The sequence below is a fragment of the Blennius ocellaris genome (genome assembly GCF_963422515.1).
Source record: "Blennius ocellaris genome assembly, chromosome: 4".
Classification (NCBI taxonomy): domain Eukaryota; kingdom Metazoa; phylum Chordata; class Actinopteri; order Blenniiformes; family Blenniidae; genus Blennius; species Blennius ocellaris.
The window spans coordinates 24,675,413-24,691,683 of record NC_137653.1 but is presented as its reverse complement, the minus strand read 5'-3'; the positions used below and the strand labels follow the sequence as shown (position 1 = coordinate 24,691,683).

At 44.3% G+C, this 16,271-nt stretch overlaps 1 protein-coding gene across 2 annotated transcripts in view; it reads left to right on the top strand.

Annotated features, from left to right (window-relative positions):
- The first annotated feature begins 3,596 nt into the window (after positions 1–3,596).
- slc41a1 (solute carrier family 41 member 1) overlaps positions 3,597–16,271 on the top strand; it is a 29,173-nt gene continuing 16,498 nt past the window's right edge. Inside the window, exons 1-3 of one of the 2 annotated variants that reach the window (XM_080494880.1) lie at positions 3,597–3,717; positions 8,758–9,880; positions 15,614–15,721. In XM_080494880.1, coding sequence (XP_080351006.1) covers positions 9,395–9,880; positions 15,614–15,721 — 594 coding nt within the window. In that variant the 5' untranslated portion in view covers positions 3,597–3,717; positions 8,758–9,394. Of the gene's footprint in view, positions 3,718–8,427; positions 8,567–8,757; positions 9,881–15,613; positions 15,722–16,271 lie in introns of those variants that run through there. The other variant, XM_080494879.1, reaches the window with a different exon arrangement.

The window sequence follows — 16,271 nt, the reverse complement described above, 5'->3', positions numbered from 1 at the left end:
AAGGTTCAAGGTTCAAGGTGTTTTATTTGTCATTTCAACAGTAAAAGCCAGGTTTCACAGTGTAATGAAATTCTTACTTTGCCGTCTACCCTGGTGCCGACATACATAAATAAATAAGTATATACACAAGAAAATAGAATAAAATAAAATAACAGAGCAGTGCAACGTATTAGTCAGAAAGTGAGATGTGCATGGTGTGCAATTGTACAGATTAAATGTAAACATGTTCAGAAGCTGTTCAGAAGTCTGAAGGCAACGGGGAAGAAAGAGTTTTTGAGTCCATTTGTTTTGCATTTCAAGCTTTTGTGTCAACGGATGCTCCCGCATTACAACGCTGCAGTCTGCTGATTGGTTGTGACGAACGTTAAGCTCAACAAGCCCCCAATATTTAAATAGAGAAAGGGCTTAGGGGATGTTTTACCTTAAAAAAAAAGACATAGAACTCTGTATATAAGACTGCATAACTGCTCTTGTTGAAGCTGGTGTTGCTTCATAATGCCAGCAGTGGGGCATTTTTTTTTTTTTTGGTATTGACTTATAAAGGAGATCACGACTCTCCTCCAGCAAGTTTGCTCATCTTTTAACTCACACGGACGTGTTCTTCCCTCTGTTCCAACAGAGACGTCAGATCCAGACCTCCAGACTGTCCCATATGTACACAGCCGCTGCTCCAGGTGCTTTTTCCACAAATGTTCCTGATAAAAGTTCTTGGAAATCATCAAGAACAATCTGAGGCCTTTTTTGTTTTTTTTGTTTTTGTTTAATTCAGGACATGATAAACTAAACTTTCACTCACGTAAACGAGTGGGTCATGGAAAATAAATGAACAACAGTGACCACTATGTGAAGGCTGATGATTATCTCATGCTGGAGCTCCACGTATCCGTTGATGGCACACCGTGCCTCCAGATTAAAGAGTTGTTGAACCCGTTCAGTCTCATTGACGAGATTCTCCAGCTTCTTTCAACGCGACCTGTGGCTGACTGGAACGTCGTTCCTGTTTTACCAGGAACATTTCTCAGTGAGGAGTCAGAGGAAATATGCAAAGTAAAAAAAACCCAAACAAACAAACAAAGAAACAAGCCATTTGCAGACTTGAGTAATGAAGTGACAAGAGCGGAAATAAGGCGTTAGCGAGTTCCTGTTGGGTTGCAGGCCTGCACTGGAACACACCGGCCTGCAGACCTCAGAGGACCTGTTACTGGAGGTCTGTGCAGCGTGAAAACAGGCGGCGCTTCTCTCGTGTAGCAACAGACAAACGGCACAACAGAGCTCCGACTTCCTCCTGGGAAGTTGTTAGAGCAGCGATGAGAGGCTGACGTGTTTTCACAGCAAATCCCCCGACTGAACGATGACATTCAAACAAGTACAACTAAAAAAAAAAAACCTTTTTACATGACCACGTTTTATCGTGGACACGCAAAATCTTGCATTTTGGATATCTGTTTGGGTGACATTGAAAACACAACTTTTTGGAAAACGGTTCTAGAGATGCTGAAAATCCACCTTGGGAGCTTTACTCAAGTTGTCAGTTTTCACAATGTAGATTTTCCCCGGGTTCCCAGGAGGCAGAGACGGAGAGTTTTCAAATTCAATAAAGTTTTATAACGTGTTCAAATTCTATGTCCTAACATGTGGTAAACAACAACAAAAAATGTTGACAGTTAAAACTGAAGACGATAATCATTCTTTATCATATCATAGATATAGTAAGAAGCTGACTGTGCTCGCTTTGACTGAAGGTTTACTTATTTTTTGGGTAAATATAATTTTCATACAGAGATTTCAGTGACAATGACATTTTTAATAATGTGTTGAATTTGTTGCTTAACCTTACTGACATTCTTTAAACCATTTCAACTTAATTTTGTTATGAAAAGCAATTAAAAGCATTTTACAAACTTTTTTGACCTTTTAAAGGCATTAGAAATACATACTTACATACATACATACAGGTTATTTATGGCGTAATAATCATTATCTACATCATCATCGTCATCATCATTATCATCATAATCATCATCATAATCATCATCATAATCATAATAATACATTTAATTAGTTAAGTACTTTACATGTATACAATGAATCTCAAAGTGCAAAATGCAAAGATTTTTAAAATAAAAGCATATAAACAAACTAATGAAAAAAGAGCAAATCAGATAAAAGAAGGTTGGTAAAAACCATTAAAAGGAGGACTATGTTCACAATATTTGTCTTTATTTTTTCAATTTATGTTGCGTGTAACAGTGTGCTACAACACCAGGATTTAAAGGGTTAACTATAGAACAGAATATGAAACCAATCATTTCCTGCACAAATATACATTTTCCTTTATCTTGTATCCATCACAGTTCAGCCACCAAACGCTGGTATGTCGACTTTATTTTTTAAAGAATGTCGAGTTGAAGTGCTATGATAATGTCATCATTTTTATCAAATTTTACACGTTGAACGAAAGCAGCAGTGAATTGAAAGTTGGACAGCTTTTACAATCAGTCATTGTTGGATATGGTTACTTTCTCGACAAATCAGGAGTGTTAAACAGAAGACCCGTGGGTCAAAAGTGGTCGGCAAGAGGCTCCAATCCAGCCCATCTGGGTAAAAATGTCCATGAAAACACATTATTTTCCAACACATTTCTCGAAGATTGCCCCATTTTTAGTGTTCCTGCTGTTTCAGTGTTAAGAGAAACTGTTTCAGAATGTTGCTGCGTAAACGTGAAACTTATCTGAAATAAAAAAAATGCAAAAAAAATGCGCTTTCACTTGAAATGTTGTCAAAATGGCGCCTAAAATAGGCTTCGTGTTGAGATTATAGTCCTTTTCGGTAGTAATTGTTTGTTTGCATCACAGCAACAAAGAAAAACGTTCAAGTTTAAATCTAAAGGTTGTCGGCACACTATTGATGATGATCATTGTTCAGGTTATGGCCGCTGAGCTAAAACGTGATTGGCATTTAAAATGTCATATTTAGGATGGGCGAAAAAAAAGAATGTGGTCATTTCACTTACATAAAAAGTAGCATGTGAGGACCTCTGTTTCAGGTCATGCTGGAGTTATTTCAAAAGTCCTTATGTAAGGTTGGCATTGATTCATCCTCCATGTTCGGTGGATCAGTGACCACAGATCTGCAGTTATACTGTAATAATCATTCATTCAGGATTCCGGCTATTAAAGTTCTATCTGCGTGAGGTGACGGCGGGGTGAGAGGGTGAGACGGTGAGAGGGTGAGACGGTGGGCAGAGGAGGAGGTGACGCGCCGGTGCGCAATAGAGAGGACGGAGGAAGCGTGCGTGTGTGCGTGCGTGTGTGTGTGAGTGTGTTGGGAAGGAGGGCCCGCCCTGTGGCTTTCTGGCCCCCCACACCGGACGGGTGTATTATAGATGCGCATCCAAAGCACCCGGGCGGCGGGGGCCAAGCGGACTGTCGCAATGTGACCGGTGGGGGGGGGGGGGGGGGGGGGGTGCTAGAGAGAGAGAGAGAGAGAGAGAAAGAAAGAGAGAGAGAGAGGGACACGCTGCCTGGAAGGGCGGGTTTAACCATTAACCACCACTTCCAACCACTCGGGCATCTTGAGCCGGTACCGTACATAATAAAAGGCGCGCGCACCGGCGTCCACGCCTCAGGTCGCCGAGCGCAAACGGCAGCGCAGGATAACGTCCAACATCACAAAGTGTCGTCGTCGCCTCAAACGTGCACCCGCTGACCACGCAAGGTAAAAAAAAAAAAAAAAAAACCCACTCCGAGGAGCTCGCTCGCTTTTCAACTTGTGTCACTGTCAATATTTAAGTGAATGAGGGGGGAGAATAATAATAATAATAATCAAAAATGCGCGCCGTTTTAACACGTGTATCCATCGGAACGTGCGTAAAATGCAGCGCGAGTGAAAGTGAAGAATGTGGAGTTGTGGCGCGTCTCGCGGCGTGACAGTGGCAAAGGCAGCGTGACAGAGTCTCTCCATGCGGGAACAGAGCCGCTCTCTGCCCCCCTGGAAGAGAAAAGGAGGGCTCGTCTATTCAGCCCCGACCAGGGGAGCACTAATTTACGCCTTTGCCATGTTGGGTTCGGGTGGTGTTGGTCCTGACTACTAAGCAGAGGATTGTTCCAGCTGGGGGAAAAGCCTCAAGTCCGTGTGCGGATGTCGCAACACGCAGCCGGAGGAGAGGGACGTCAAGGCGGCCGCAGTCCCGCAGGAAGCGCGCTGCCCGGGTCTTCACAGTAAGACCTGAGACTCCGCACCGAAAGAGCGCAAAATAGCAATACAACTTAACGGTTTTGACGGTTTTCTAGCCTCTCAAACGGCAATTTCGTTGACGTGGGACTTTATTAGGAAGCAAAAATTTAAGCAAATGTTATAATGAAAGAACAAAGTGACACTAATCTTTTTTTTTTTCCTCTTCATAGTCACCGACAATATGATTTTAAATGGGGAAAAAAACATAAAGTCATAAGTTGCCAATATTGCAATAACACTGTCCCCCATAAGTTACTATTAAAAAAACAAATCATTGAAAGTGTCACAACTCAGCCTATGATGTAATAATGCACCAATTAAACTGCTTTAAAAAAAAAATCAAAGACAGTTTCGTAACAAAACAAAAATCGTGATATTGGATCACTCAGTCATACAAAACTGCTCTCTTGTGTTATCAAATCCAAACAGTTTTATTATATTATTAGTGTTTGACTCTAGATTCTTACTTTTTGAGAATCAGCTTTTGTTTCGATGGTTCCATAAAGTGTCCTGGAAGTGAGACGCTGGTGTCTTTCAGTGTGGAGTTTGCATGTTCTGCATAGAGCTGCTCCTCACAGGAACATGCCTGTGAGCTTAACTTGGGTCTCAACAAACAAGTGGAACTGTGCATGTTTGACTTTTCCATGTTACTCAGTGAAAATAGACAACTGAGCAAATAACTTTAAAATGACTTCAGGTCCTGGTCCGATGATGTTTTGAGTGAATATGTATCCTCTTTTTAAGCGATTTTGGTTTCACAAGTTTTGCTTTTATCAGGCAACTTTTTTAAAACGATGTCCGTTTATACAGGAAATGACAAATGCTGAACGCAATGTAGTTTTCATGTTGGGCCGCTAGGGGGCGCTGTTGATTGCTTGAAGACAACTAGATCACTAACACGTTAGCCATTATATCGTATCGATGCTAACTAGCCTGTCCGGTAGCAACATCAGTGCGTGAAACACTGAGGAGGGAGCATCTCTATGGCGACCGACGCTGATCTCATTTGATCACCTTTGATTTTCACTACGAGGTGCCTCTCCCATCCACCTTCTGTGGGATATTTATAGCAGTTTTGGGGGATTTATTCAGAAACTGTTAGCCGTGAACATCCTAAAATCTAATCGATTGGTGCTTGGATGATGACAAATCAACCCTTCATGAAATTAATGTTGATAGTTTTTACGAAACGTTGGTTGGATACATACGTACGTACGTACGTACATACATAGAAACCAATAGATATGCGCAGACAAAAACATAACCTTCCACCCCAACTTCTGTTGGCGATGGAAATTAAAGGGGTCCACCAGAGTAAACGAAGATTTGTTAAAATACAAGTTATTTGTTGTCGTATTTCATGTGGAAACTTTTTTGCAAAACATCACCGTGCTCGCTTACTGCATCATCATATCCAGCATACACAGAAAACTACCAAAGTGCCATTTTATCTCATTTTTAACATCAGTAAGTCATATTTTCAGGTTTTTTGGATGTAAAATATTGTGTAAAAGCAATTATTTAATGAGATGTTTTAAATAATATAGTGAAATAAGTGGGATTTTGGTCAGTTTTACACCAATCATTTACATTATTCTGACTTTAAAGGTGAAAAATGTCATTCTACAAATCATATTTCTGTTTGGTATTATTGATTTTCATGATTAAGCATTATAAAGAAACCAAAATGGAAAATACTCAATTTTCACAGTGTGATTTACAAAATAGACGTTCTATTGTTGGTCACAGAAGGCTTACCCAAACGTATTCATTCATTCTTCATTTAATCAGAGAGAAAAGAAAACTGGGAATGGCTCTTCAGCAATCTTTATGATGGATTTTTGTTTTGGTGTGTGCCATTTTATGCTTTGTTTGTTGTTGAAGCTGGAGGTTTCAGAGGAATCTGAGCAGTCCAGTAAAACAACCAGAACGGGACAAACACTGATCAGGTCTGCAGCACAGAGAGGATCCTCACAAATCCTTCAGATCAAGAGTGTCAAACACATTTTAGTTCCAGCGCCACAAACAGACCAATTTCATTTAGTAGAATCGTGCCAATAAACTTTAAATTCAAAGTTTTCCTTTGTTGTGTCGCAGAGTATGCATGAGGAGATGGTATATATTTTCAAAAGCTAAACAATGACTGCAGAACATGACTATAAACTCAACATAAAGTACATTTCAATAAAGCCTTCCGCTACAAAATACAGTGAAATGTCCACAGAACGTCTTCTTCAGCTGTTGCATTATGGGTGTTTTTACAAACTGCCCCTGACAGCGTGGCTTTGAGGCAAGTTTAATAGCATCCAGGTAGCTGTCTTTCATGTAACGGATGGATTATTCTGACCCGACGTGACTCAAGAGCAGATGCTTATTTAATCTTAAACAATGCAGCTGAACCTGAATTCCATTGTGTCCTGAACTTACCTACAATACTAACAACAAACTGTAAGAAGCATGAGTGGAGAAAAGACCTGAACTGACACGTTTCCAATGTTGATTTAGTCTGACCGCCCTGTTTAGTTTTAACCATTTAATTGCTCTATGTTCTTGAGTCAGTAAGAGCACGATTGAATAGTTGTGACTGTTTGTTCAGAAGGGTGTAGTTTGTTTTTGAGGATTCGTCAATTCATGAATGTCTTGATTTTAAAGGGGCGTAATATTGTTTTAAAAACAGGCGAGTCTGCATTTCGTTTGCATTTAGTCACAAATTTACTAAGTTTAAGCGTCAACATTCAAAGCATTAGCAACCGGAGAAAAAAAATGGCGGAACTTCAGAAAAACAATAATAGTCAAATTAAACTGCCGCATAAGAGGGCAGGGAGACGAATGACAGAAGTTAAGCCAAGACTGTGAATTATATTTGACCAAAATGCAGGAGGAGGGGGATGGGGACCTTTCATGGTACGGATACCTGGTACCTGGGAATCCATACCGCTACCCACTGCTAGCGATTTATTTTGTGTGTTTTACGTGGGAATAAATGTTAATTTGTTTAATAAGAAAATTTAAAAAAATGTAACTTAAACGTATTAATTTCTCAATATGTAAACTTGTTTCACAAACTTCTTCAACATGAAAAACCTTAACTATGCAGTGTTTTTTTTTTTCTTCACGCATAAAGTAAAACCCAGCTCCACGTGCTCCTATTTCTTTTCCCCTCTGAAAACATTGTGTGATGAGACTCCATGGAGGGCAAATATGTTTAAAACAAATGAGCAATGTCCTTCAGCCTTGAGACAAATCTTGTGCTTAACCAGGTGCTTCCTCATATTAGAAGTATTCCCGACGCTGGCCGTACACTTTGCATCGCAGATGTTGCAGCGAGTGTAATCTGCATTGCATTTTGAAAAGTGGAGCCGTACTTTTGAGCGTTTCAGGCCGTTTGTTAGGCTTGATTGCCTCCATGCGGCCCCGTCGACGCCGACGTCACCGATCCGTGCACCTCCAAATTTTTCTGACTGGACGGACGGAGACGTATAGGGGGGGGAAAAAGGCGGCACTAAAGAGGAGGACGACTGAAGACCTCGTTACAAAGACACAAAAGGCGTAGAGAAAAAAAAGCATAAAGCTGCACATTCACTCTGGAAACACAAGATTTGACTCATAGATGTCGATTTGCTTCAGTGTCAGACTTCAACAGAGGGAAAATGTATTGGGAAACAGTAGTTGCATGCTCCGCTTGAGTTTAACGCTCAGTGGATCAGGAGCGTTTACTCTGAGCTATGCTACACGCTTAAGAGTTTCGTGGCTCACACACTAGCAACGAGACACTTTTTTTTTGTTGTTTCTTGCTTGTATAGTAAAACTATACAGAAATGTATAAGCTCTATTATCTATTCATAAAGTCACAATGTTCCTTCAACTTTATCTGGTCATTGTCCAGAATGTAATTGGGGGGGGGGGTTGTCGACGTTTACAAGGATAAACACTCGGGGTCTCTGAAGGAAAAGGTTTGAAACCACTGTTCTAATCCCTCCAATGCGTCACATGTCCCGATCTCCTGCGGCGGGGGCAAAGTCAGAGCCAGCGCTGTTTATTTTGAAGGTCCCCACAGGACTCGTGAGTGTGTTCGCAGCGCTGCAGCCTGACTGTGGTGTGACACTATGCTTCCAGAGGATGTGAGCAGCACCTCACTTAATGGGAGAATATTTTTAGCAGCCGGGAGGAAATTTGGCGCTGGATGAAACTGTTGAGGCTGTCTTCAACACTCGCTGCGTGCCAGCAGAGGGTGAAGAGCTTTCCGCCGGGTGACTTTGCGTCTGCTGGGGTACTTTCAGTCTTTTGTGGCGGCTTACGGGGCATCTGGGCTCCGAAAGTAAAGTAAGTGGTGAGTTAACAGACGGTTCTGGTGTTTATTGTCAGTCTTTGGGTTTTTCTAAACGTTAGGGTTTGCCACGATCAAAGCATTTTTCCAACCCAACTGAGATTGTTTCAGTTTTTATGATATTAATGTGATATTTTGGAAACTATGATTTGTTACTGAATGATCTCTTTTTTTTCTTCCCTTTCTTCTCTCAGGTGACTGTCCACTCTGATTGGAGAAGTACTTTTCAGCAGCCGGTAATTCAACCCATGTAGTGCGGACCTTTAAATATCTCTTTTGAAAAGCCGACACATGGTGTAAGGTGAGACATTCCCTGCCCGGTGCACCGACCAGTCAAGCGTGACCGGTGGATTGAGCGCGACCGCCCTGCGCTGCAATCTGGACAACTCCAACCTCTGACTTGACTGTTTCCTCCCTGTGTACTGAACCCTGAAGGTCTGAGGGGATTTCTGCGGCGAGTCCCAGAGTCCACCACCTTCCCTCCTCCCGTGTCTGGAAACGGTATGCCTTCTTTTTTTTGCCGGCCTACCCTGAGCACCTTGCAGTGAATGGAGAACATACTGGTTCTGCTCCCGAAGCACCGACAGGAACACGGGCTCTGCAGAAGCACGGCTGCAAGTGCCTTGCTGCAGGCTTTTTCTTACAGAGCGGTTTTCTCCCGGTCTTTAATAGCGACCCCAACTCCCCATCGGCCACTTTAATGGGATAAATAAGTCAGACTGGTCAGGTTCAAAACCAGATCAGGGGTTCAATTCCATTCTGACTTCACCCCGAATCCACTTGGCCGAGGCACACTGACCTTTTCGCCCACTGTCTTGCAAAGGCTTCCGCATGGTACTTTGGTCGAAAGAACAAGACAAACTCCCCGACATCGACATGTCCTCTGGGGACATTGATGTGAAGAAAGAGGGAGGCCCCCTGACCCCGGCCCTCCTCAACTCCAACTGCACCGTCCACCCAATGATCCTCACCAAGGGCTCCGAGGAGGTGAGCCCTGGGGGCGGGGGCGATTTCGAGCTCACTGAGGTCACGTCCTTTGCGGAGAGGGCCGGCGAGACCGCGGGGGATGACGAGAGGTCGGAGATCGTGGTGGTGCTGGACTGCCGAGCCAACGCCAAAGGTCAGCGGGAGGAGGACGCTCTGCTGGAGAACGCGAGCCAGAGCAACGAGAGCGACGACATCAGCACCGACCGTAGCCCCGAACCACCGCCCCCCCTCAAGGAGACCTCCTTCTCCATTGGCCTGCAGGTGGTCTTCCCCTTCCTGCTGGCCGGGTTCGGGACAGTGGCCGCGGGGATGGTCCTGGACATAGTGCAGGTGAGTAACTCTTACATTTCTTAGGTTATTACTGCAGTGTCGTCAGCTAATACTGGCGTCAGAAAATATATCAGTATCAAATGAACCCCTCTGGGCAGCTTGACATGACGCGTCTTACTAATAAGTTATGCTGGAATAAAGAAACCAGTGCAGATTGGCATCATCACTGACCAAATTAACAGCAAATTTACAATAATAAAAAGGTCAATCTGGCACATGAGAGCTTTGATGCTCTCTTAATAAGCTTGAGACGTCCAGATGTCAGTAGAATGTGTTTTCAGACGGGGATTGAATCAGTATACCTAAATTCATATTGCAGTTGCCTTTCCCTCCTTTGCCTTACAGTCTAGTCTCCTCATAGCACAAGCTCCACGTGTCGTTTGACAGTTGTGTTTTTGAAAAAACGCGCAAGCTACCGGAAAAACTGCATTGTAGTGACATGCACGACGGGACGGGCTCGCCCGCCAAGCACTTCAATGAACTGGTTTAGTGAGGCCGGTTCGCCCCAGCATGTGTCAGTCATTGTGCGGTCTGGCCTATGTGGTGGCTTCCTTTTCTCGTTGGGCTGGGCGGATGAGGCGTTCGTCACACACCATGGGGGTATTTGCATAACCTTTTTACTCCTGCCTGCATCCTATCCCCGGGCTGGCACATACTGGTACTGAGTGTGTCATCTAATGAGCTGTCACACGCCCCACTTTTGGAAATCTGACAAGCGTTGATACAATAGGAGGTGTTTATTGTGGTTCGGCGTGTTGCCTGGGAGCTCCCGGATACACTCGACTTCAAAGGAGTTGAGAATGTAACAGAACTTTTTCCCTTGTTGATCCACTGCTCTTGTTGCGCCTAAACAATGTCTTAACAATTAAAAAATTCAGAGAACAGTTGTCCTGGAAGATCATATACTTCATTTAAAGTCAGCCTATAATTCAGATAAAGCTGAAGGTGTCGTGCTACCAGGAGACCAGTCTGGGCACACTGTGTACACGCATACTGATGCCAACATGGTGGACCCCAGAAACTGAGCAGCAGTAGGAGGAGGAGGAGGAGGAGGAGGAGGAGGAGGAAGAGGAGGAGGAGGAAATACAGTGTGGCGTCAGAGCCTCCTTTACCATGTGGTTAGGTATCCGCACTAGAACCAGGAATGCAGAGGTTTTAAGGTCAAGAGAAGTTTTCATGTTGCCTCAACTTCGGCACCACGCTGCTGCCGCTTTCTCTGATTTCCAAAACACCCGGGACACAATTCCTCCAGAGGTGCGACTGGGAAAGAACACACACTGGAGATGCAGGGTATTATCGTCTCATTCGCCACCTTTGTACCTGCGGGGTGAACCTTGAAGAGAGATGCGAGGCGAGCCTCGTCTGAAATGACTTCAGCACCTTGCAGGTCGGCTCGCAGCCTAATTCCCTCCTCCATGACTCTGTGAAACGCTAACTCAGTTAATCCCCCCACTGCCCTTGCACGAAGGTAATTACCTGCCTCTCTCTGGCCCTCTGTCTTACTGGTGTGACCACGCCGTCCCAGTTCCTCTGTTTGTAATGATTAAGGACACTCCCAGAACCTTCGCTCGACACATTGCGCCTGATTCGTTTTTTGAAGGTTCGACTTCGACCGGCGTAGGACTGGAACTCTCTGTGCCACTTTCTGTCAGGCTTCTTTGAAATGTGATCCCCTTGGTCTCTTCGGTCACTTTAACATCTACAGCACACATACACAGAGCTTCTGGCCCTCGTCTCACTCGAGGTTGGCCCAGAGAGGTCTGGTATAGAGAGGACTGAGACGTCTGCATAGTTCTGCTTAGTGACTTGGCAGCAGAATGACCTAAAACTGTCAGTCTCTCACTGCCAGGGCCAGAAATGAGGCCTCTGAGGGTGTCCGGCGCAGTTGGACTTGAAGGTTAAACATGTCCTACAAAGGTCATGGAGTGTTGGTTTTCTTGGAAATGCCAGAGTCAAAGGCCATTCGCATGATTTTCAGTCACAAAACAATCACAGACTTCTGGCACCTGTGGTGTTGCCATCTTTTTCAGGGAGTCGTCACACAAAAGGATGCAAAACTCTTGTCGGCATAGAATGTAGTCATGATCATCTTAGTGGGTGTGTGTGTGTGTGTGGCTGGCTGTAAGTATAGACATCTGTCCTGGGCTGCTGGGTACAAAAACATAAAAGAATAAAAAGGAAGTACTTCAAAAATAGACTATAAAAATACAGGGACGAGTAAACAGGAAATCATAGTCAACATAAAGGTTTAACTGCAGGCCAGACCCCACTGCTCACCAAAACCAATAAATCTGAACCCGCTTGTTCGTTCACACAACTGTCGTCAGATTTTTCAATTCTACCAAATTCTAACAGTAAACCAAATGAAGTGTATTTTTAAAGCTTTTAATGGCTGTTTTAACCTCCTATTACATTGATGGGCCGCTTGTTTCGGTCCGTCTCTGTCCTGACAATCATTGACAGGGTCTCAGGAAACGGCAATTAAAACCTGCCCACACTCTGAAGGGACACTTGTTCAGGATGTGAGTAATAGATACAAAGAGGATTAGAAGGTTAAAAGTGCTGTTGTGTTCCCTGGCTAATTTTTCACTCAGAAATCCTTGGAAAAGTCCAGATTGCTTATATCCTCGCCCTTTGGTCACGTAGCCAAGACGCTAAATTCACCTGTTGCAGGAGCCTCGTAGATCTTAAACTTGTTCAGGCTTAGCATATGTATGAAACTATCTATGCAACTTTATAAACAAACTTTTTATATGAACACACTCTGCTCTTGCTCTCTACAGTTCCTTCAAGTTAAAAATAACACATTCTGTCAAACCAGTTCCAGTTTGTTAATCATTTTTCTGGGTAATAAGGTCGTGTTGTATCGCTGACACTCATTGTCGGGTTCAATTCCGGTTTGACCGTTCACTTTAACTGCAGCTACAATAATCTGACACTGCATGCCATGTGTTTGGACATAACACTGGACCAGAGCTGTACCATCCATGCTGCAGCGTCAGAAAAATTCAAGCAGACACCACCTGCTGTAGTTTCTGTGACGCTGCTGGAGTTGCGTTGACATTGCACACCATCAGGTTCAGCTTCCCGCTCTGTACAGCAAGTACAGTGATCACAAATAAAGTGGGGCCATGTTACTCAACTGGGCAACCCGACCCTTGCGGGGTGTGCATACCAGAGCTCCTATAGGTCTGTACACAGAGGTACTCGGGTTGTCCAGTGGAGTTCCTAGAACCGAGGAGGTGGCCGTGAGGAGGGAGGGCTTGTTTGGCTCCGAGCCAGTGTTCCATGGAGACAACAACATATATCACCACAGGGGAGGCAAAGAGGGAGATAGGGGAGTGAGACAGAAGTAGAGAGAAAGAGAGAGAGAGAGAGAGAGAGAGAAAGCTTGAAAACATGCGGTTGTGAAAGAAGAGAGGAGTGCTCACAGAGGTGCTCTCAAGGCTGCTGGGTTGGCAGGAGGCAGCGAGCCAAGCTGAGGGGCTGGCTGTTGGAAAGGAGCTCTGCTTGGCCTGACGACAGCTTCGGGGATCGACGGGAGTTTAACCCGCACGGGTGATTTGGTGGCACCTCTACTGGCGCACCACATACCAAACGACATTTTACCTTGTGTGGCAAAAGCGTCTGCATATCGCCTCAGCCTCTGCCAGGATCTTTACCTCCCTGGTCTATTTTGGCCTTTCTCTATTTCTCTTCCGTGTCAGCCTCAGAGAATATTGATTCAGCTCCAGCTAGACTGGGCTGTGAGTGCCAAGGGCCTGTGGGACTCCGATGATGAGCACTTTTACTGGCGGTGGATCGATGGGCCCAAGCCTCGTCACTTGCTTCTTTTCTGGCCACAGTAGACCGCAGACCTGCTACCTCTGCGTGAGGCCTAATGGAGGCAGCACTTCGGCGTAGTGACAAGTGCAGGGAGACGCAGGGAACCCACCCCTCACGGACTGGCCAGCGGCCAGGGAGGAGGTTATCGAGGGTCAGTCATAATAAGACCGGCTATATATTTCATTCAGGTCCATCTGCTGGATACACAGCTGAGGGGACACGTGCTCCTACATGTGCTAAACATAACATGTGAGTCTGTTCAGTGAGCCCACCACCTACCCTCCCTGTCCTTCAGATTTAGCTGGCCTAGCACCTGGCTGACAGTGTGGTCCACTGAGTCATATGTTTTTTGAGTATTGAATCCCGTCAAATTTTGGCTTCTCGGTTGAGGTAAAGAACGGGCACGAAGGGCAATGGAGGCGATGATTGTCCTGATCCTGAGGCATCGTAAGCTGATGCATTGAATGAGTTACCAGTAAAGTGCATAGTAAAGCCACACTGTCCTGGCATGGCATTTTGTCCACTATGGGACAAAGTGTACTGAGCTGCCTGTCCTTTTAGCACCATCTTGTTTTTCCTTTTGCCGCATTAGTTCATGTTTGACATTTTACCGTACGCATTAGAGTGGGCTGTGATCATCAGGGGTGGCTGAAATGTAGATGAAGCTCATGAGCAGTGGCGTAGTCCAGGATATACATGACTATACAGCGTATACCCACTTGTATTTCAGTCAGCATCGCATACACCCGCTTCCAAATCCCCCATGATGCACCACTAAGAGGTATCTTTGTGCCAGATGGCCTATTATTTCCCCCAGTGATAGTGAAGCCATGACTCTACCTCCCATTGGCTCGTACTTCTTGCAGTCACTGATTTGATTGGTTAATGGCTGTGTTTACCGTGCAGCGTGGCAGCTGAAGAGCCAATCGGAGGCAGAGTGACATCATTCTAACTGATGAAGTTAGCATGCTGTCGTGGATACTGTTGTTTGTTTTTTTGTCAGGAAACCACACATATGCTATCAACATTAACAATGGGGAGAACGCAGACGTTCTCGTGGACAGACGACCAAGTTGTAATGTTATACGGTGACCGTCAACTATAAAACCACCAAGTCCCAGGAGAATCTGGACTGGGAGTCATGACACTCTGGAGAAGAACATTGTTGTTATTGTCCATGGACTGAGCATGTGCAGAAGAAGTAGTTACTCCGGCCATGGTGCGCAGTAGCAGTAGAGTAGCAGTGGTTTCAAAAAGTTGCATTTTCAGTGGCTCCAAGCATCGCTGTCTTGTAAGCGAACACCCAAAACACAACGGAGGTTTTGCCTTTTCACTGAAAAACATTGTCTTATAAATGGGGTCTAAATAAACAATCTCAGTGAGGAAACACTGGGAGCTTTCTTCGTTAATTCCATGATTGTAAGTAGTGATCCTGGAAAATTGTGTTCTCATTTGTAGGAGTTGCCAATTCAATATAATGTCAGTATCAACCATACACAGAAGGTTCTTCAAAATGTGTCTCTTTACAAAATGAATGAGATCTTGCAAATTAACAAAAAATGAAAAAAAAAGCACAATGAAAATACAGGAAGAAACAAGATTCCTGACCTTTGTGAACAGTTTCGGTACAGTAACAGGTTGAAGATCATTCGCCATCTTCATTTATTCAGTAATATCAACATCCTGTTTGAAGTAGTAGCTTTTAAGTAGTAAGAGTTTCATCATACTCGGGTGTGTTCTGGTGCTGTCATGTTTCTAATAATAGTGATAGAGGAAAAGACTGTAATCTAAAAGAAGGCAGAGATTTCAGCAGATAGTCCGTTAAGCAGAACAAGGTCGCAGAGTCTCTTTGCAGCCCCCTCAGTTAAAGACCGTCTGTATAAAGTGCGTTTTGATTTGTCGCCACAGCACTGGACCGTGTTCACGGAGGTGTCGGAGGTCTTCATCCTGGTTCCGGCGCTGCTGGGCCTCAAAGGCAACTTGGAGATGACGCTGGCCTCCAGGCTTTCCACCGCGGTAAGAAACCTCCGCTAACGTCGCTTCTTCTTCAGCAAGAAAATTGCCCAATTCTTTTTACGCGGTTGCCCAAGCTCTTTTGTTGTGGGACCCGTCGTGGCTCTTTTCTTCTTGGGGTCAGAGGTCATCTTGCCTCTGGGTGTTTTTTGGACAAGCTGATAGCAACATTCCTGAGCCCATAAATTTCCACCCACCTTATCCGGTGTGTTTACCTGAACGCACAGGTGAGTTCTCATTGGTCATGGAGGTTTTTCACCTCGACAAACACCTGACAAGCCTGAACACAATGTGATTAAATGTTCAGAGTATGTTGCCTGAGTCCACCCTCAGGACATGGTGCTTTTATAGCTCTCACACACACACACACACACACACTGTTGAGTGTTTCCAATGAATTTTTCTAGCTGCTGAAAAATCATAATCAGAAAAAAAGCAGTTTTTCTGCACCTATTGTTTCAAAATGATTCTGCTTCTCTGATATAGAATCAGTTTAGGAGCTCAGCATTCATAATCCATTACATTTTGACATTTAATGGTTAATATATATGTT